The sequence below is a fragment of the Artemia franciscana genome, chromosome 5 (assembly GCF_032884065.1).
Source record: "Artemia franciscana chromosome 5, ASM3288406v1, whole genome shotgun sequence".
NCBI classification, from domain to species: Eukaryota; Metazoa; Arthropoda; class Branchiopoda; order Anostraca; family Artemiidae; genus Artemia; species Artemia franciscana.
In genome coordinates this window covers 31,952,431-31,974,603 of record NC_088867.1, presented here as the reverse complement: position 1 = coordinate 31,974,603, position 22,173 = coordinate 31,952,431, and the positions used below count along the sequence as shown (strand labels likewise).

At 35.5% G+C, this 22,173-nt stretch overlaps 1 protein-coding gene across 1 annotated transcript in view; it reads left to right on the top strand.

The window, feature by feature from the left end:
- LOC136027717 (SID1 transmembrane family member 1-like) overlaps positions 1 to 22,173 on the top strand; it is a 49,928-nt gene that overhangs the window by 16,108 nt on the left and 11,647 nt on the right. The window contains exons 4-6 of the mRNA XM_065705170.1: positions 4,695 to 4,853; positions 20,066 to 20,210; positions 21,999 to 22,082. Of these exons, the coding sequence (XP_065561242.1) occupies positions 4,695 to 4,853; positions 20,066 to 20,210; positions 21,999 to 22,082 (388 nt within the window). The remainder of the gene's footprint in view (positions 1 to 4,694; positions 4,854 to 20,065; positions 20,211 to 21,998; positions 22,083 to 22,173) is intronic.

Here is a 22,173-nt window from a genome sequence, read left to right as displayed (position 1 = left end):
AAACTAAAAAATGGTAAAAATCTAATAACTAAAAAAAAACTGAAAAAAATAAAAAAAGGCAAAAACTACAAAAAAATAAAAACTAATAAAAAAACTAAAAAAGCTAAAAAACTAAAAAAACTAAAAAAAACTAAAAAAAGGTAAAAAACTAAAAAAAACTAAAAACTAAAAAAGAAAAAACTAAAAAAAAGGAAAAAACTGAAAAATAAAAGAGAAAAAGAAAACTAAAAAAATATGAATAAATATATATAAAAATAAGTTGTTTGTGGGTTATGTCTGTCTGTCTGTCTGTCGAGTGACGTCGTGTTTGTCCGCATATGACGTCTGAATTATTTCACACTAATACAAAAGAAGAAAAAAAACTAAAAAAGGTAAAAACTACAAAAAAAACTAAAAAGAAAAAAAACTAAAAAAGCTTAAAAACAAAAAAAAACTAAAAAAAGGTAAAAAACTAAAAACTAAAAAAAACTGAAAAAACTAAAAAAAGGCAAAAACTAAAAAAAACTAAAAACTAATAAAAAAACTAAAAAAGCTAAAAAACTAAAAAAACTAAAAAAAGGTAAAAAACAAAAAAAAACTAAAAACTAAAAAAGAAAAAACTAAAAAAAGGAAAAAAACTGAAAAATAAGAGAAAAAGAAAACTAAAAAAATATTAATAAATATAAAAAATATAAATATAAATATAATATAAATTAGCAATCAACAAAGCACCGAGACACAAATGACGACCGGGACACAGGGAGTATAAATGACGACCAGGACATGAGTAAAAAAAAAAAACTAAAAAAACTAAAAAAATGGTAAAAACTACAAAAAAACTAAAAACTAATAAAAAAACTAAAAAATCTAAAAATCTAAATAAACTAAAAAAGAAAAAAAAGAAAAAAAGAAAAAAATAAAGGAGAAAAACAAAACTAAAAAACGAATGTATATACAGACCGGGACACCGGGATACAAATGACGACCGGGACACAGGGAATATAAATGACGACCGGGACACAGGGACACAACTACAATGGGGACGCCGGGGGGCACAGGGGGATATAAATGACGACCGGGACACCGGAACACAAGGAATATAAATGACGCCCGGGACACTCAAAGAGAAATCACAGACTGGAACACCGGGACACAAATGACGACCGGGACACAGGGAATATAAATGACGACTGGGACACAGGGACATAACTACAAAGGGGACGCCGGGGTGCACAGGGGGATATATAAATGACGATGGCGACTCAGGGAATGGTCGATTAGCAATCACCATCAACAAAGCTCAAGGGCAATCATTAGAATCATGAGGTATAGATCTGAATACGGATTGTTTTCCCATGGACCATTATATGTTGCATGTTCAAGAGTCGGTAAACCTGACAATCTATTTATATGCACAGACAATGGGACAGCAAAGAATGTTGTATATTCGCAAGTTTTACGTAGTTAAAAACGTATATATATATATATATATATATATATATATATATATATATATATATATATATATATATATATATATATATATATCTATATTCACAGGTGGGACATAGGGACACAACTACAATGGCGCGTAACTAATATGGTGCGTAACGACTTACGCGCGCGGGGGGGCTTGGGGGGGGCGCGAAGCGCCCCCACCAACTAGGTGTTGGGGTGGCGCGAAGCGCCACCCCAACAGCTAGTAGAAAATAAAGGGCAAAGCTTAAATACTTTCCAGATGAGAGAATAGATACTGATGTTCATGGGTCAACGAGCAAAATTAGTGTTTGGTCACTAGGAAGTGAGTCACTTCTCACAGGAAGTGAGAAGTTTTCCTGTATACTAAGATTATAGATTTATTTTAAAAGAGGCAGACTTGAAATTATGTTACTGTAAATGATAAAATGCTAATTATTAGCTTTTCCGATAATGAATGATTGAAGCAGTAGCTCTAATTATTGACAAGTGGGTAATTTTTTAAGGGTAGAAACTGCCGCTAGTATTGACAAAAATATTTATCAATGCCGTCTAGCGTTTGGTGAAACTTGTTTGTTTTTACGGTGTAAAAATGGAAATAATTAATATAATTGGTTCAATTGGTCAAATTAGGGTTATAATAAATATCTGATCCCAGTTCCTGACATAAAAATGATTACAGAGTTTGAAAAAATGCCAAGGGTCGCAACATGCTAGTTGGTATTGATAGTATGAATAAATATATATAAAAATAAGTTGTTTGTGGGTTATGTCTGTCTGTCTGTCTGTCGAGTGACGTCGTGTTTGTCCGCATATGACGTCTGAATTATTTCACACTAATACAAAAGAAGAAAAAAAACTAAAAAAGGTAAAAACTACAAAAAAAACTAAAAAGAAAAAAAACTAAAAAAGCTTAAAAACAAAAAAAAAACTAAAAAAAGGTAAAAAACTAAAAACTAAAAAAACTGAAAAAACTAAAAAAAGGCAAAAACTAAAAAAAAACTAAAAACTAATAAAAAAACTAAAAAAGCTAAAAAACTAAAAAAACTAAAAAAAGGTAAAAAACAAAAAAAAACTAAAAACTAAAAAAGAAAAAACTAAAAAAAGGAAAGAAACTGAAAAATAAGAGAAAAAGAAAACTAAAAAAATATTAATAAATATAAAAAATATAAATATAAATATAATATAAATTAGCAATCAACAAAGCACCGAGACACAAATGACGACCGGGACACAGGGAGTATAAATGACGACCAGGACATAAGTAAAAAAAAAAACTAAAAAAACTAAAAAAATGGTAAAAACTACAAAAAAACTAAAAACTAATAAAAAAACTAAAAAATCTAAAAATCTAAATAAACTAAAAAAGAAAAAAAAGAAAAAAGGAAAAAAATAAAGGAGAAAAACAAAACTAAAAAACGAATGTATATACAGACCGGGACACCGGGATACAAATGACGACCGGGACACAGGGAATATAAATGACGACCGGGACACAGGGACACAACTACAATGGGGACGCCGGGGGGCACAGGGGGATATAAATGACGACCGGGACACCGGGACACAAGGAATATAAATGACGCCCGGGACACTCAAAGAGAAATCACAGACTGGAACACCGGGACACAAATGACGACCGGGACACAGGGAATATAAATGACGACCGGGACACAGGGACATAACTACAAAGGGGACGCCGGGGTGCACAGGGGGATATATAAATGACGATGGCGACTCAGGGAATGGTCGATTAGCAATCACCATCAACAAAGCTCAAGGGCAATCATTAGAATCATGAGGTATAGATCTGAATACGGATTGTTTTCCCATGGACCATTATATGTTGCATGTTCAAGAGTCGGTAAACCTGACAATCTATTTATATGCACAGACAATGGGACAGCAAATAATGTTGTATATTCGCAAGTTTTACGTAGTTAAAAACGTATATATATATATATATATATATATATATATATATATATATATATATATATATATATATATATATATATATATATATATATATATATATATATATATATATATATATCTATCTATCTATATTCACAGGTGGGACATAGGGACACAACTACAATGGCGCGTAACTAATATGGCGCGTAACGACTTACGCGCGCGGGGGGGCTTGGGGGGGGCGCGAAGCGCCCCCACCAACTAGGTGTTGGGGTGGCGCGAAGCGCCACCCCAACAGCTAGTATATATATATCTATCTATATTCACAGGTGGGACATAGGGACACAACTACAATGGCGCGTAACTAATATGGCGCGTAACGACTTACGCGCGCGGGGGGGCTTGGGGGGGCGCGAAGCGCCCCCACCAACTAGGTGTTGGGGTGGCGCGAAGCGCCACCCCAACAGCTAGTAGAAAATAAAGGGCAAAGCTTAAATACTTTCCAGATGAGAGAATAGATACTGATGTTCATGGGTCAACGAGCAAAATTAGTGTTTGGTCACTAGGAAGTGAGTCACTTCTCACAGGAAGTGAGAAGTTTTCCTGTATACTAAGATTATAGATTTATTTTAAAAGAGGCAGACTTGAAATTATGTTACTGTAAATGATAAAATGCTAATTATTAGCTTTTCCGATAATGAATGATTGAAGCAGTAGCTCTAATTATTGACAAGTGGGTAATTTTTTAAGGGTAGAAACTGCCGCTAGTATTGACAAAAATATTTATCAATGCCGTCTAGCGTTTGGTGAAACTTGTTTGTTTTTACGGTGTAAAAATGGAAATAATTAATATAATTGGTTCAATTGGTCAAATTAGGGTTATAATAAATATCTGATCCCAGTTCCTGACATAAAAATGATTACAGAGTTTGAAAAAATGCCAAGGGTCGCAACATGCTAGTTGGTATTGATAGTATTTTTCTGTTGACTCTAGCACCAGTTTCGACTCTTGTAGGTTACCCATACTCGCTAGAGTGAACCACGACCCATAGTAGCTGAAATGGACAAAACAAATTTTTAAGGAAATGTCAAGTGATAAATATTTCCCATATAACATTGTTTTGGGTATAGTAATTTTCATTAATTTGTAATTATGAGAAGAAACTTCTTAGAATTATGAAAAAGACCATCAAACTCATTGAAATCGTCTTTATGAAAACTCTCAGCTGGAGCTTTACAGTGCCCACCTTGAAAAAAAAAATGAATTTCCGAAGATTTATAGCCCTTAAAGATTACTTTCCATTTCTATCTTTTTATTTAAGTCGTGCATACCATAGAGTCCGAAGAACACTTTGCCCTGAAGACTTGGAAGTATCGAATGCATCAGAAGAACTTGAATTTGTTGTTGGAGTCTCCACATCAGACCCAAGAAATGTCAGTTTCACTATTGAAGCTACGAAAATCGATGATTTTTTAATTAAGTAAGTCATCACCTTTGTATAACTAAGTCTTGTTCCATTTAAGAAATATTTGTGATACTGTCTTTTTGTATGCACAATCATTATATGATTCTGGCTGAATAGCTTCAAACAAGAAAATCAAAGTCTGTACAGAAGATTTTGAAATCACGAGGAAGGAGACATAATCTATCTTACGGGGAAAAACCTGTGAAATAGGTTTACTGATAGTTTTTTTTTGAGTTTACGATTCGTACCTACTGTCACGTCAAGGCTGATAAAGCGTTGAACATTCATTTTTACTATCTTTTTTCAAACCATCTTCTATGCGTTAAAGTATCTAACCGCGTAGGGAACATGTCTTGACACGGAAATATGCGTCACTTGACTGATTATAACAATGCACGTCGTAAAAATATACTAGGTGACGTAATCCTAAATATTGAGCTTCTTTTTATTACCTAGGGTTCACGCAAATTCGTTTCTGTGGACGCTAAAAAACAACAACAACAAAAACCAAAAATTGGTGATACGAATTTTGTGGAAATATTTAACATGCAGCCCATCAACCAAATATGAATGAAAAGAAAACTTATTGAAATTGATATGTCAGCTAACCTCTCATCGTCTCTGCCTTCTATTCAGTTTCGTAAATCAACTTTATAATGTAGTCACAAGACTTCCAATATGTTAGTTAACGTTAATAAACATGTGTCTACTCCTCACCTGTGACACCAACATAATAAATGTGCTTAATTCTTTGACGCTTGTATGTGGAAGTAGCGCCATTATAGAGTGACGCTGTTAGAATTTATGGAAAATTCGTTATATTGTCAGGAGCCATGTTTCTCGGAAATGTCGTTTTTATTTATAGCAGTTTAGAAAACCTCGGGTTAGGCCATAAGTCCGTGTTTTCAAACGCCATTTGGTATTTTATATGTCAATTCTAAAAGAAATTCTACACCACAATTTTTCAAATAAAAATGAAGACAAAAAAAAGACCGGCAGAATTGAAGAAAAATAATGATCCATGCGTAAAAGACTATAAATCATTATCAATAAATAAATAAAACCCAAAATGAATAGAAAACATAATAAATAACCAAGTCAAAATTAAAACGATAAAAAAATACCACAAACAGGAAGCCCCTTGTGCCTCCTAAAGACCAGAACGTAATTTGCACTCTACTGAAAACAATCTTTATTTCGATCGACTGAAATCAATATTAATATTGAGACATGTCTCTTTATTTCTCGTAACATACCAAAGAATCATTATAATAATCAAGATTACTGAAAAGAAGATAACGATCAGACAAGATATTTATTTCAAAAAATCATTATCATAAGTCCTGAGGGGTCGAATTTGAATTTTGGAGTCAAAATATCATAAAAAGAAATATAAAAGCGGAAAAACTGGTATTGGATGCCAAAACGAAAACGAAAAAATATTTAGAATAAATAATCATTCGTTAATCAATGATTAAACTGTGAAATGTTAGTTAAAAGGTAAAAAAATAAAACTGTCAAAACAAATTAAACAAAATTAATGCATATATATATTTCTTTTAAAAGGGACATTAAAGAAAGGGGAGAACAAGCGAACAAATACAAAACTTTTGCAAAACCAGTATCCAATAATAAAAGAGAGAAACTATCGGAATATTTATTTATTTTTTATGGCACTTGGTATTAACCAAGTGACATATAGAGATCGCAAATTCTGTGTCGGTCTGTCCCGGTTTTGCTACTTTAGGCACTTGCAGGTAAGCTAGGACGATGAAATTTGGCAGGCGTATCAGGGACAGAACCAGATTAAATTAGAAATAGTCTTTTTCGTGATTTGACCATCTGGGGCGGGGGGGGGTGGACGTGGGGGACCAGTTAATTTGGAAAAATGAAAAAAATGAAGTATTTTTAACTTACGAACGGGTGATCGGATCTTAATGAAATTTGATGTTTGAAATAATATCGTGTCTCAGAGCTCTTATTGTAAATCCCGACTGGATCCGGTGACATTGGGTGGAATTGAGGGGGGACCTAAAATCTTGGAAAACGCTTAGAGTGAAGGGATCGGGATAAAACTCGGTCGTAAAAATAAGCACAAGTCCTAGATACGTGATTGAAATAACCGGAACGGATCCGTTCTCTTTGGGGAAGTTGGGGGGAGGGTTAATTCTGAAAAATTAGAAAAAATGAGGTATTTTTAACTTACGAAGGAGTGATCGGATCTTAGTAAAATATGATTTTTGGAAGGATATCGTGTCTCAGACCTTTTATTTTAAATCCCGACCGGATCCGGTGACATTGGGGGGAGTTGGGAGGGGAACCTAAAATCTTGGGAAACGCTTAGATTGGAGGGATCGGGATAAAACTTGGTGGTAAAAATAATCATAAATCCTAGATACGTGATTGACATAATCGGAACGGATCCGCTCTCTTTGGGGGAGTTGAGGGTTAATTCTGAAAGAGAAAAAAATTAGATATTTTAACTTACGAAGAAGTGATCGGATCTTAATGAAATTTAATGTTTAGAAGGATATCGTGTCTCAGAGCTCTTATTTTAAATCCCGACCGAATCCGGTGACATTGGTGGGAGTTGGGGGAAGCCTAGAATCTTGGAAAAGGCTTAGAGTGGAGGGATCGAGATGAAAATTGGTGAGAAAAATAAGCACAAGTCCTAGATACGGGATTGACATAACCGGAACGGATCTGCTCTCTTTGGGGGAGTTGGGGGGAGGGTTAATTCTGAAAAATTAGAAAAAATGAGGTGTTTTTGACTTACGAAAGTGTGATCGTATCTTAATGAAATTTCATATTTAGAAGGACCTCGAAACTCAGATCTCTTATTTTAAATCCCGACCAGATCCAGTGTCATTAGGGGGGAGGGACCGAAAATCTTGGAAAACGCTTAAAGCGGAGAGATCAGGATGAAACTTGTTGGAAAGAATACACACAAGTCCAAGATAGGTATAACATAGACTGATAGACTGACATAATCGGACCGGATCCGCTCTCTTTGGTGGAGTTGGGGGGGGGGAGTAATTCGGAAAAATTAGAAAAAATGAGGTATTTGTAACTTATGAACGGGTGATCATATCTTAATGAAATTTTATATTTAGAAGGATCTTGTGCTTTAGAACTCTCATTTTAAATCTTGACCAGATCCAGTGACATTGAAGGGAGTTGGAGGGGGAAACCGAAATTCTTGGAAAACGTGAAAATCGAGGTATCTTAAGAATGGGTGATCGGATCTTAATGAAACTTGATATATAGAAGAATCTTATGTCTCAGATGCTCCATTTTCAATTCGAATTGGATCCGGGGACGTGGCACCTCGTCATAAGTGCCATATGAGCTTTTAGCTCTTGTTCTTTAATGTGGGGGACATATATATATATATATATATATATATATATATATATATATATATATATATATATATATATATATATATATATATATATATATATATATATATATATATATATATATATATATATATATATATATATATATATATATATATATATATATATATATATATATATATATATATATATATATATATATATATATATATATCTGGAGGTTAAGCAGCGAATGAAGGACAAGATAAGAATGTGTTTCGAAACAGCTCGAGTTGGGCAGAATCTGGATGGGAAGTGAAGTTTGGGGAAAATGCTTTCCATTTGAAGGTTTGTTATTGTATTTGTTCACAAAAATGAGGTCCAATACTACTCTCTTGAAGTATTTCCGTCCTAGCTATATTTTGAAGCAGAGTATGGCACCTTGCCTTCGTTGAAAATAATTCATAGGGCCCCCTTTTGGATGGATTTGATTTTTCTGATTCTTCGCGGGAGATGCCAGGGTACCAAACTGGACAAGCATAATCAAGATGTGGGTGGAGAAAGAAAGTATATATCCTTAAGCAATTGGACTGGGGCCACCATATTTATTTTAGAGCTTAAGGTGGGAGATGGACGCATTGGCTCTATGGAAGATATCTTAAATATGGATATTTCCCTATAAATTAGAATAAATTGTAACGACATGTAGTTTAAAGGAAGACACAGTAATTTCAGGACGGATACAAATAAGAAAACGGTGCGCGGATTTAAGGAAGCATATTGGCATTATCGTGGATTTAAAAGAGTTTATTCTCACGTTTTAGTTCTAAGCATCATCTGCAATGTCATTGAGGATGTTCAAAGGATCACTTATTAAATTTCTGAAGCAAGTTTGAACAGCTATTAGGTCATCGAAAAATCTCCATCTGTCAGGAAATTACTAAGCGAGGCTGTTGGTCATAACTGAAAAAAAAAAGAGGCCCTTGGAGATTACCCAGGGATATTTATTTGTGGACAGAAAAAGGATTGGAATAATGATTCTAGTATTTTACTATCTGCGATCCGTTTGGTAAAAAGGAGGCGACCACTTTCACTAGGAAAGAATCAATCTAGAATCCACTGACAAAATCCTCAATTAATACGGTATATTGTGGTTAATAAGGCCAAATGCTTTTTGAAGGTCAGTAAAAATTAAAATTAGCCAGGAATAAGGCTTTTTGAGGGTTCCCAATGTGGTCAATAAGAGAAACAAGGTAGTGGGAGGACGAGGTTCCCAAATTGCCTCAGGTAACTAAGAGGCAGGATGTTTTCTGTTAGTCAAACTGCAAGGAATCCTTCATATAGTTTTGAGAATATAGGACTGAGAGAAATAGGACGAACACCTTCAAAACCAGGCTTTCTATCTTCCTTTTTAAGGGGGTTATGAAACCCTATTTCCATATTTGTGGAATTTGCTCAAACTGGGTAATCTCACTAAACAGTACTGATAAGGGCTTTGGGAGGAAGTCACTGAAAGTACTAATAAGAAGAAATGCGATATCCCAAAGGATAAAACACTTGTTTTTAATACTTTACCAATTCTTCTTTCTATCTCGGACGGAGAAATAGAGGTAAAAGAAGGGAACAAATTATCTGTTGGTAATTTATAAATAATGCTGGAAGGCTCTGGACGAAGGAAGCGAGGAACCTGTTAAGATTATTTGTAGCAACATCAGGGGACTCTAGTAAATTGAAGTTAAGCTGATCTGGTCTCCTGCCACACAGCCTTTTAACCTTGGAATACCAATTTTTTTTAGTAGGATCGAGCCGATTATGAATTTAATTTTTATTGTTTTTCTTAGTTTATTAGCTACATCCAGTTTCCCCTTTCTGAAAAGATTCAATTTGCTTCTAATTAGTGCTTTTATGGATTGATTAATGAAGCGTTAATCACTGGAGCTTATTGCAAATATTTTTTCTGGGAAACAAGTTAGTTATTTATCTGTTAATTTTTGTGAAAAGTAGCAATTTTTCTATCAAGATTTTGTAAATAGTATGCATCATATCAGACCAATCTTTAGTGTTCAGCCATATACGGCAAGAATGAAGGCCAGAATTTTGAAGAGGGCTGTAATATTCATGGGCTGTTGAGAAAGAATGCTTAAAATTTGAAGAGGGGGATAAAAAAAGGGAACTCACCCAATTGGAGCAAAGCTGAGGGGGAACCTTGAAAATTATTCCTTTGAGTTAGAATGATATAAAGAGAGGATAAATCAAGTTTGTGCCATTGCCCATTTATTGCCTTTTGATGAGATTAGCTACGTCGCAATTGTTCACTCGACTACCGCGTGATCTCTATATCACTGTATTAGTAAATGATTATGTTCGATTTTGATTGTCCATCGAGACCCAACGCTAATAATAAAATTGAAAATTTAGATGCGCATAAAATTAGAAGAGTTGATTTTAATAAAATTATGAGTAACTATAATTAGGGCAGGATCCTAATAAAAATTACGGTGGAAATTTTAAAAAAATGATTGATAGTGTGTTTGTGGAGGAGCTGGGATTTATGGATTCCGGAGCCTGGGGGTGGGGAGGTCCTTCCGATTGTTCGTCTTAACGTACAGGGACTGAATTCTTCGTTTGATGATATTGAGTTGCTATGTAGGAATTCACGTCCTGCAGTAATTGGCCTATGTGAAACGTTTTTGAGCGATGAGAATCAGCTGCTTATGGATATTCCTGGATATACGTCTACGTTTTTGAACCGAAAAACGACAAAAAGGGGGGGGGGCTCGGATTTTATATTTTGAATAATCTATCAGCTATCCGAAGAGATGCTTTATGTACAAACATCGAATAAGTTTTCAAGTTATTATTTTTAGAAGTTAAATTTAATACTGGTAAAAAGGTATTGTTCGGTGAAATATATAGATCTCCAAGTGGCTCTACGAAGGGTTCCTTTTCAAATTTTGGAAGAAGTTTTATTTTGAAAATTTCATCTGAAAATTCAGAAATAATACTAATGGATGAGTTCAACATTGACTTAAAAGGATATGTCATCTAGTTAAGCTTCCGATCTTTTGTCGCTGGTAATTTTGTTGGGGCTAGTTCCTTGCATAATTTACCTACACGGATTTCATACCAATCAGCAACTTTAATAGATAACGTTTTTCCAACAGTGCATTCTGTACAAAATGAAGTGCTGATCTCCGACTTATCGGATCACTTTAGAATTGGAGTCCTGCTTCCGCTTTCCCGGATTTCTAAACGACAAATAAATCCTGATAAACCGGAATTTCAATATAAACCAGCAGAGACTGACCCACTCAAGGAAACTCTAAATACTACTTTGTAGGATTTTGTACTATATGAAGAAGTTAACTTAAGAAATTATGATAGGATATTTGATCAGTTAAATTACAATGTCAAAATTCAGTTTTGGAACATTGTCGAAAACCTCCGACTAGTCAGTCTAAAGGATCAACACCCATAGCTCAGTGGGCAACAAGTGGGATTCTAACGTCAGTAAAAAGAAAGCAAAATCTCTGGAAATTGTCTAACATCAAGCAACGAAAAGCTAGAGGCATTTAAATTATACCGAAATATACTAAAATCACTGACACGCAAAGCTAAAGTGGTATAGTTTACTAGGAGACTTGTAGATTCTGGAAATAATATTAAGAAGACATTGGATGTGATGAAAGAGACTACACGAAAATCAACCAAATCACTAGGTTGCCCCGAATCTCTGAAAATAGATGATAAGTTGATTATAGATGAAAAACAAGTTTGACATGAGCTTACGAAATTTTTTGTTGAGGTGGGGAAACCGGAAGGCGTGCCTCCTTCTTCCAAAGCTCAGTCTTGGAAGCAGTTTCTTAGTCCTCTGTGCTCTAAATCAATGGTTCTCAAGCCACTAATAGAGCAGGAATTAGCAAAAATAATTTTATTCCCCAAGAATTCTTCTGCCGGTTTCGACCAAAGTCCTGCTAAGGTCATTAAGTTCATTCTTCCATCAATTATAAAGCTACTGTGTCATTTGGTTCATAAGTCATTCCAATCAGAAGTTTTCCCTCAGCGACTCAAGTTGGCATGAGTGATGTCTCTTTTTAAAGGAGGTGACTGTGAGGATCCAGGGAATTACAGGCCAATCTCTCTCCTATCCATCTTTTCTAAAACATTTAAAAAACCAATGCTGAAGCGACTAATAAGTTATCTCGACGCTAAATAGTTTTTCCTAAGTATCAATTTGGATTTTGTGCAAAACATTTAAGGGAAAATGCGTGCATTTTGTTTTTGAAGTTCATACGGCAGTCATTGTATTCTGGTCTCATACGAGCAGCCATTTTCCTTCATATGGGGAAAGTTTTTGACAGTCTTACCCACGATATCCTTATCGATAAGCCGTCTCATCACGGAATTTGAGGGGATCAATTGTCATAGTTTTCTTTATACCTCACTAGCCGTTCTGCCACCGCTGAAGTTTCAGATGACCAAATTCCAGTTACTTATGGAGCTCTCCAAGGCTCAGTTCTTGGGTCTTCACTGTTCCTCATTTACATCAATGACCTCTATCGGCTTTTTACTACCACGACGCCAAATCTCTGTTGTGGATTATGTCATAAATATGATTCCCGAATCGAACTAATACCTGCATCCAATAAACATGAAGAATTAATCGCATTCGCTGATGACTGTGCGTTAGGTGTATCGGCTACAGTACAGATGAAGAATCCCTTATACTAAAGTTACAAACGGTGACTGAGGAAGTTTATCATTGGTTCGATAGAAATCGTTAAGCTATGAATTTAAAAAAGTCACGCCTACATATTTTTTCTCATATAGGTAATATCTGTCCTACAGTAATGGAGCTTTTCTTCAAGAGGTCACATATTCCCACCCACTTTTCCGATATATGCGATTCCTTGGACTTGCTCTGGATAAAAATCTAACATTCTAGCAGCATATTCAGATGATAAGAGTCAAAGATTCAAGAGGACTGGGGATCATAAGAAAACTCAAACAAATTTTTCCTTTTTCTATTCTCTGTCTTTTATGCTTCTCTCTCATTTATCCTTATCTATATTATTGCTCATCTGCTTGTGTGTCTACTTTTCCATCTCTACTTTCCCCCATCCGTAATCTCCAGCTGAAAGCAGCAAAAGTCCTCCAGTCCACCATTTATGCTCCTGTCCAGCTCTTAAAGCTGAAAGATATCTATACACTTTCGCTGTGTTCAATGGCATTCCTTTATTTCCACGGAGATCTCCCAGAATATTCTTTTGGTATGTCTCAACGAGTGAGTGAATTCAACCCATACACAGTTCGAAATCGGGAGGATATACTTGTTCCTTCCGCCCTTTCAGAGCGTTCAGTCTTGCCGTTGCTGTGGGGTATGCCTGGAACTCTATTCCTTTTGGGTTCGGAATTCCCATACCATTGGTTCTTTAAAAAAAAAACACCTTAAAAGATTTTGGTTGGAGAAGAATAGATGATTTAAATATTTTCTAAATATTTTATTTTTAAATTGGATTTGTATGGTTTTTTTTTTAGCGTTGCGTCTTTATGTCGATGATAAAGTATGATTTTTTGTTGGTGTTAGGTGATTTGGAGATCGGTTGTCTTCGTGTGAGCATTCGTATGAGCAGTAGTTCTTATTTATTTTTTTCTAGGCCTAGTTGAGTAACCTGAAAATGATTATTATGCAGTTAAAAAAAAATCCCAGTTAACAGGCCTCTGGGCTCTTTGGGATTTTTTTGGATTGTAGTGTTTCTTATATTTATTAAATAAAAGAACTTGAAATTGAACCCAAGCAGTTGGTATTTTAACGCTTTGCTTTATTTGAAGAATGGAGTAAATTTAATCCATCTTAAGGTCATTGGCATCATCTACTAAAAAAGACCAATATTTGGATACTTGAAAATAACAAAATCAGCACTAGTCTGCAATTGCTGGATAAATTTTCGTTTTGCATCAATATTTTTGATTTGGTGAGTAATAGAAGACGGCTATTATGATAATATTAAAAGGAGGGGGAGTACTTTTGGCCTGAGATTTGCCAGAGGTTTTCATCATACTCACATAAACTAGGGACTCGAATAATCTTGGGGTAAAGGTTGTTCTTAGTAAAAAAAAAAAAAAAAAACAAGACGCCACCATCTTTTTTCTGATTGGGTGATCTAAATAATTGATAGACAAAGGGAACCCGGGTCATGGGAGTGTACTTCTATAATAACTAAAAAATCAATTGGGTTTGATTCTGATAGCACCTCGAGTTCGGCAAGCTTATCAAGTCAACGTGGATTTTGCCGTTCAATACATACTGATATTAATTCCTCAAAATCGCAACAACTTTGGATTTATTGAAGTTATAAAAGGAAAAACGATTAAAATGCATTTTGTTTTCACTAGAGCGCAAATTAGGCTCTGGTCTTTTTAGGAGGCATAGGGGACATTAGCCCTACTCTTTTTTGTCGCATTTTCTGCTCGTTTTAAGTTTGACTTGGTTATTTGTTCTAATTTGTGTTCATGTTCGGTTTCATTTGTTTATTGATAGCGATTTATGGTCGTTTTACTCTTGAAATATTGTTTGTCTTTATTTTTTTTTCATTTATTGGTTTAATATAGCTCTTTTGCTCATATATGAGCAAATATATATAAATTATATTGCTCATTTTTGTTTTATAGGGCTGGAGGAACTCTATCTCCCATCGTATTACAACCTTGAATATAGACAAATATTAATCAACCATCCTTCTCCACTTGTCCACAATTACTATGTCAATTAGTCGCAGTCACAGTCGCAGTCTTAAGGCTCTTGCAGACGCTAGTAGGTTTTGTTGCTGCATACAGTCGCAATCGCAGTTCCAAGAGGTTACGGTCGAAGTCAAAAGTAGCTGGTATCACAGGTGCAAGTATTCACAAGTATTTGCAGTTGCAAGAAGTCGCAGTCGCAAGTTGTCACAGTCGCAAGTATTAACATGTAGTTGCAGCCCTAAACAGTCGCAGTAGCAGTAGTGGTAGCAGCAGTATAAGTGGTAGTTGTACTAGCCCTACAAATTTCATTCTATTGTTCTGGTCTATTGAAGCAACATGATGGTAGTAAAAGACATGGGAATTGTGTGTCAGCATTGGTAGATGTTAACATAATTAGTACTGATACTTTGAGATGTGTAACGAATGGCTTAAGAAGGTCCAGATCTCAAGAGTTTTAAGAAAATAGAGACCATGTGAAGTAAATTTTCGTGCTATTTGTTTTCTTGTCCGTCAGGGTGTTCCTTTGAGGGGTCATGACGGATCAGAAATATCCGCAGACCGAAGTAATTACGTTGAACTGATGGAGGAAATATCTAAAGGTGACGAAAAGCTAAAGACCAAGTTACAGTGCCGATATGGTCAACATTGCAGTCATCAGTGCCGAAACGACGCAGTTACACTGATAGGAAATGACTTGCGGCAAGACTTTATTTCAGAAATAAAATTAGCTAATTACTCTGCTATTCTTGCTGACAAGACAAAAGATGTGTCTAGAAAAGAACAATTAGCGATCCTAATCAGGTAAATATCAAATGGAAAAATAGTGGAACGACTAATTGGCTACTGTCACATGCATATATTAGACGCCGAAAGTTTATACACCTTGATTTATAAAACTATAGAAAGGTTGTTTGTTATGAGTGGGGAATCCAACGGAGTTCAAGCAAAGCTGAGGATGAAGGTGCTTCATGCAGTTTTTTTTTTACACTGTTAAGCCCACAGATTACACTTGGTTTTGACTGATTGCCTGAAAAAAATCAGCGAACTGTCGGAATTTTTCTCTCTGGTGCAAAGATTTTATGTATTTATATCATGCAGCCAAATTTGACCTGAACTATTTGTGGAATCCCAGTGTTTTAGCGGGCAAAAAGTCTTGGAGATTGAGAGGACCGTCAAAACTCGCTGGTTTTACGGAAACCGCTCTGTTTACAAGGTGAAGGCCAGTTTTGATTGTATTGTTGCTCTGCCAGCCAGATTCTCTGATAGTTCTGACGGTGAGGCAGCGTGTGAAGCCAATAGACTACTGGAAAAAATCAACTTGGCCGCCCCTTTTTTATCTCAACTTTATATATAATGGAAAAGGTGCTAGTCATTGTAAATCGTTTGTCAGAGCAACTTCAAACCGAAAGTTGGCTGATTTATAAAGCACTTGAACTGATGTCTGGGACCTACGAGACACTCTTAGAGCTGCGATATGATAGCCAATAAAACTTCAGCAAAAACATAGCCGAATTCTTGTCTTTACACGATATCCAGGAATCAAAGTTTCCAAAACCAGTACTCAGAACAAGAGAAGTCATTTCCACTCGTCTCAAAGACTCTTTCAAATTCAACAACCAGTAAACGAAGCATTAGTCAGCTAGTTCAATCAGACTCCGATAAATTTTCGTACTTCGAGGTGATAGACCGTTTGACGAATGAGATGGACCGATGTTTCATGCAAAATTTGCCTCTGATCGATGATTTTTCTCCCTTCTACCCTTCAAGTTCTGATTTTTCCGAACTTTTGGAAGTTGAAGGGGAATCCCAGAATCTCTAGCATCCCAGCTTTCTCTTGCAAAGTTGTATCTTCCAAAATGTGAGACTTTAAAAATGGATCTACTCCGAGCTATCGAAATTTTATCCGACATCCCAATTGCCTATTCTGCAATGGTAAAACTGATGACGCTAGTTGTTGTTTCGCCTGTGACCTATGGTAGTAATGGACGATTCTTCTCGGCATTAGGGTTTGTGAAGGATTATCTGCGTGCAACAGTGGGAAATGACAGACGCAGTGATCTCATGATCATGGCCGTTGAAAAAGAGGAAAAATTGGATTCGGACATATTAGTCGACGATTTGTCCAAACAGCGAAATTGCCGCTACCCCCTGTTTTGAGCAAGTTTGCTCAATCTTGTTCTGGTTTTTGTGTCTTCATTAAAAAATGTGGGAAAATCCTTGCCCCACTTCTACTATTTTGTGAATTGGCTCCACTAATAGTCCAACAGATTGGTATCTTTTATTGGGCCTTCTTCTACTTGGCACATTTTATGCTAATGAAAAATATTGCCTGAATACAACGGCTTTTATACAATGTATAAAGTGATTACAATATTAGCATTTATCTTTTTGGCTCTTTTAATGCATTTGAATGTGACGTTATTGATATGAAAAGGGTTTTTCCAAAGTTAAGGCTCCAATAGTGAGCTGACCATCAAAATATTGTCATGCCCCAAAGGTGGGGCATGCGCCCCACCGTTGGGAATCACGGCTCTAAGGCGTTGCTGGGTTATGCTGATATACCTTTTTGATAATCCACATGTACATAATGTGTTTTGGTTTAGTTTGACACTGCCCTCAAAATCCCCTGAAAAGTTTGTTTCAATACCCTTAGCATTAGCAATAGTAGTAATTACAGCAGTAGTAGTCGTAGGGGCAGTAGTAGTAATAGCAGTAATTGAAGAAGTGGTAGTAGTAGTAGTATTATGCACATAACGCTTTTTTATTAGTTAAAAATTCCCTTCGTCATGCCCTAAAAATTTCTACTTAATACCCTAAACCGTTTCTGAGATATTGATGATACGCCCTTTTGTCAACCTGCATGTACATAGTCCGTTTGGATTTAGTTCAGTATACTCCTCATCAATCCCTAAAAATTTCACCTTAATACCCTTAGCCTTAATATTACTAGTACCGGTAGCAGAATCATTAGTTTTACTACTGCTAGTAGTAGTAGTATGCACATAGTGCCTTTTTATTTGTTCAACATTTCTCTCAATATACCTTGAAAGTTTGAAAACTGTTCTTTAGATATTGCTGATACGCCCTTTCGACTGCCCGCATACACATAGTGTTTTCTTATTTAATTCAATATCCCCTTAAACATTTTCTGAAGGTTCTGCCTTAATAGCCTTAGCAGTAGCAGCAGTAGTTGTAGTAGCAGTAGTAGTTGCTCAGTATTCCCTGAGAATTTTGCCTTAATACCCTTAGTCTTAGTTGTAGAAGCAGTAGTAGTGGTAGTAGTAGTTGTACTTCGCACATGTTGCCTTAGGCCAGTTGAACATCCCTCTCATCACACCCTGAAAGTTTCAACATAATAACCCAAGGCGTTCCCGAGATATTTCTGAAACGCCTTTTGACAACCTGTATGCACATAGTGTGTTCTGGTTTAGTTCAATTTCCCCTCAATATTCCCTTTAATCTTTACCTTCAACACCCTTAGCCTTAGTAGTAGTAGTAGCAGTCGTAGCATTAATAATAATAGTCGTAGTAATAGCAGTACTAATAATAGCATTAGAAATAGCAGTAGTAGTAGTGTCGCAGTAGTAGTAGTAGTAGTAGTAGTAGTAGTGCACATAGTATCGTTTGATTAGTTCAACATCCTTCTCAACATGCCCTGTAAGTTTCAATCTAATACTCTGTGTCGTTTTTTTAGATATTGCTGATATGCTCTTTTGGCAACCTGCATACACATATTTTAATTTAGGTCAGCTTTCCCTCAACATTCCCTAAAATTTTCACCTTAATACACAGTCCTAGTAGCAGAAGTATGCTTAAAAGTAGTAGTAGTCCTAACAGTGGTAGTGGTAAAAGTAGTTGTAGCGTAAGGCATACTACCTTTAGGCCAGTTGAACATTCCCCTCATCATGCCCATGAAAATTTCTACATAATACTCTAAGCTGTTCCTAAGGTATTCCTTATAAGCCCTTTTGACAACTTGTTTGAGAGTTTAATAGTTTAAGTAGTCGTGTTGGTAGTAATAGCAGTAGCAGTAGAAGTAATAGTAGCAGCAGTATTAGTAGTAGAAGCATGCGCATATTTTCTTTTGGTCTGTTGAACGTCCACCCCCCTCCATCAGGCTCTGAAAGTTTCAACCTAATGCCCTAAGCCTATCCTGAAGTATTGCTAATACGCTCTTTTGACAGCTTGCATGCGCATAGTGTGTTTTTATCTAGTTCGAATTCCTCTCAAGATCCATAAGCCGTTCCTGAGATGTTGCTGATACGCCATTTTGACAATTTGCATGCACATAGTGTTTTTTGATTCAGTTCAACACTCCTGTCAACATTTCCTGAAAGCTTCATCTTTTACCCTTAGCCTTTTTTGAGCCCAGGGTCAAACTTATCTCCGTTTCTCGACATCAAATTATATATTTAAATTATGTTCAAATTGCTAAGGGTTTGGGGGGTCATTTCGTTCCCAAAGGCAGAGCTAGTGGACCTTTCAACTATGCTAAACAAAATGTCTATCTTAATGCTTAGACTGGATGTCTTTAGAAGTTGACGGAAAAAGAGGGCGTTGGAGGGAGGCTGGTTGCCCTGTAGTAACTTTTGACCCATAAAAAGGGCACTAGAACTTTCAATTTGTAATTGAATAAGTCCCCTTCAACGTTTCTATGACAACTCCTTCCACGTGAAGTGGCTTGCTGAAAAGAAAAAAAAAACAAGCAAATGTGTCACAATAGAACACAGTAAATAAATTTCGAAATAAAACCAAACAAACAAAAATCAACATTACCACTTACATTCAAAATAAGTCCCGATGCAAATTAGCGTGTTTGGGACGATCCAAAAAAAACGGCCAAAACTTCTTATTTTACCCTCATCTTCCACCCCTACTAAACCATTAATCAGTATTTCGAAAATTAATATTTTTATATGGAACTTGAATACATTCCGCACTCTACACTATAACTCATCGTAATTCCTGACATGCACCAACACTCACCCAATCCAGTGAATGAGTCTATTTCTCGTTTAACTTATCCGGCCTATGGTAAGCAATTTTCGTTATTGCTCTCTGTTCGTCTCTGTTCTCAATTTTCGTCTTTTAATCGATTCACAAGTGAAAGTACCAACAATTGATATGTTTTTCGCTTCTTTCTAGACTGGACGAAGAAAGAAACATCATAGTTAGTCCATCAGAGCCGGAATTTTATCAGTATGTATTCGATGAAAACGTCACTGCTGTGCTTGTCAATGTTACTTCTCCAGACGATCTTTGTATGACTGTATCTGTGCAAAATTTAACTGTAAGATTCATTCAGTTTCTCCGCATTTTTGTCTCTTGTGAACTTCTCGTGTTAAATACTGAAAGATTAATATAGCTATTGATGTCAAAAAAATGTCGGAATATGTTGCATTTAGTAGGAGTTTGATATTCCATATTATGGAGTAATTTGATAATATGCATGCTTGACTGCATGTTGTTTAGTGGACAGACCTGTAATAAGAGTGGTGGGCCTTTGGGCCTATTCTCCTCTCCCCTAAAAATTGAGCTATCAACAGCTTTTTCTTTGGTTTCTTATATACTCCTTGTCATTCGCCTACTTTTGGCACTTCTTTTGGCTAATGTTTATTTCAGGGCAGAAATCAGATAGAATATACCGTGATATTTTTGATTCAATGATCTTTCCAAACATAAAAGTTGCTGCTGTCGCAATTGTGTCATGCCAAATAATTAGGTCAGATAAAGCCCTATCCTATATATAAAGTTTCTGGATTTTTTTTTCTTTTAATTGGCTTTATTTGGGATTATGAACAAACTGCTGATAAAAAATAAGTACAAAGAATAATGGAATACTCACAAAAGTAGCAATTTTTTGTATAACCTAGGGCTATACATGACCTTATTAAGGGGGGGGGGGGTCTAAGACGTGATTGCGACGACAGTGATTTTATTTGGAAAGAACATCGAATGGAGGATTTAATAGTACATTTCTTTTTTTCTTATCTGATATCTGTTCTGTAATAAACCTTAATGAAACTAAAACCTATGAAAGATGCTATGTAAAAATTTCAGCTTTTTTCCTAAAAAAATTATTTTCTATGTAAACCTTCATAAGTTTGAAAATGCGCGTTCCACTTCAATCAGCCGCTGCCCCTGATCACGTCTTGGACACAATATTTTATAAACTCAAAAACCTAATAGACCATAATATACTATTTGATAGACTTTTATTTGAGTTTCAAGTTAATTCTTATTTAACTAGAATAATTTTATCAATTTTTTTTTTTGTAAAACCCGAAGAGCGTAATCCCTTTACTTTTCTTAAGACCTTCATCCAATTACAATTTTGTCCCCTATAAAACATTTCCAGGCCTTATTTTATTTCTAATAAGAATTAATAACCTGGACGGTGACTTTTTGAATTATTGGATCTTTTTTCATTTAACTCTCCTATATGTATGTTGTAAAATTTATAAACTGGCTCTATTTTAATAAATTTTAAATTGACATCTATTTTAATAGATGTCAGATGAACCCATTACAAGCAATATGACCTTCAATCCTTCAAAGCCTCTAATTTTGTCAGTACATTTTATAAAAAACTTATCTAATTTTGCTTCCTCTATCTCCTCCTCGGTGCTGAAATATCGTTTATATCTGTGAAACTGTTGGGGGATTATAATTTAAATTGAGTTAAAATGCGAATTAGTGGTTTGAAGCGTTGCGTTACCGTCCTGGAAAATAATGAATTTAAGATCTAGTACAATCTATACATATGGACAACTTTAATGTTAAAAGGTTTGGTAGACGCTATTATCTACTTGGTGGACTAAGATCCTCGTGCAGTTATTCGATGCGTTTTAATATCTTCTCGTGTAAATATGTGAACAAGAGTTATCATTTTTTCTGTAAAAGGACTCTTCCGAAACAATCTTCCAATTATTGCAAAAAGAACAATTTCGCAGTGTTTTTTCTTACAGTTCTATCTCTTTGTGTCCAGTAAAAGATGGAGTCAGTTTTCACTATTGTTGTTTGAACAAAAGAATAGTGTTTCAAAAAATTGTCTTTTTACATTGCTTCGATTTTTCAGTGTCCATCATTTGGGAGGGATGAGGAAATGCGGTATGACAGCATTAGGCAGACAGCTTTAGACAGAAGTGGTTTAACTATTACCGTAAGTGATAATTGCTTCTAGTTTTCTTTTAAACGTTGAATCTCTGCAGACACATTGTAAAAACATACAGGCTCGTTACCTCTCTTTTTCT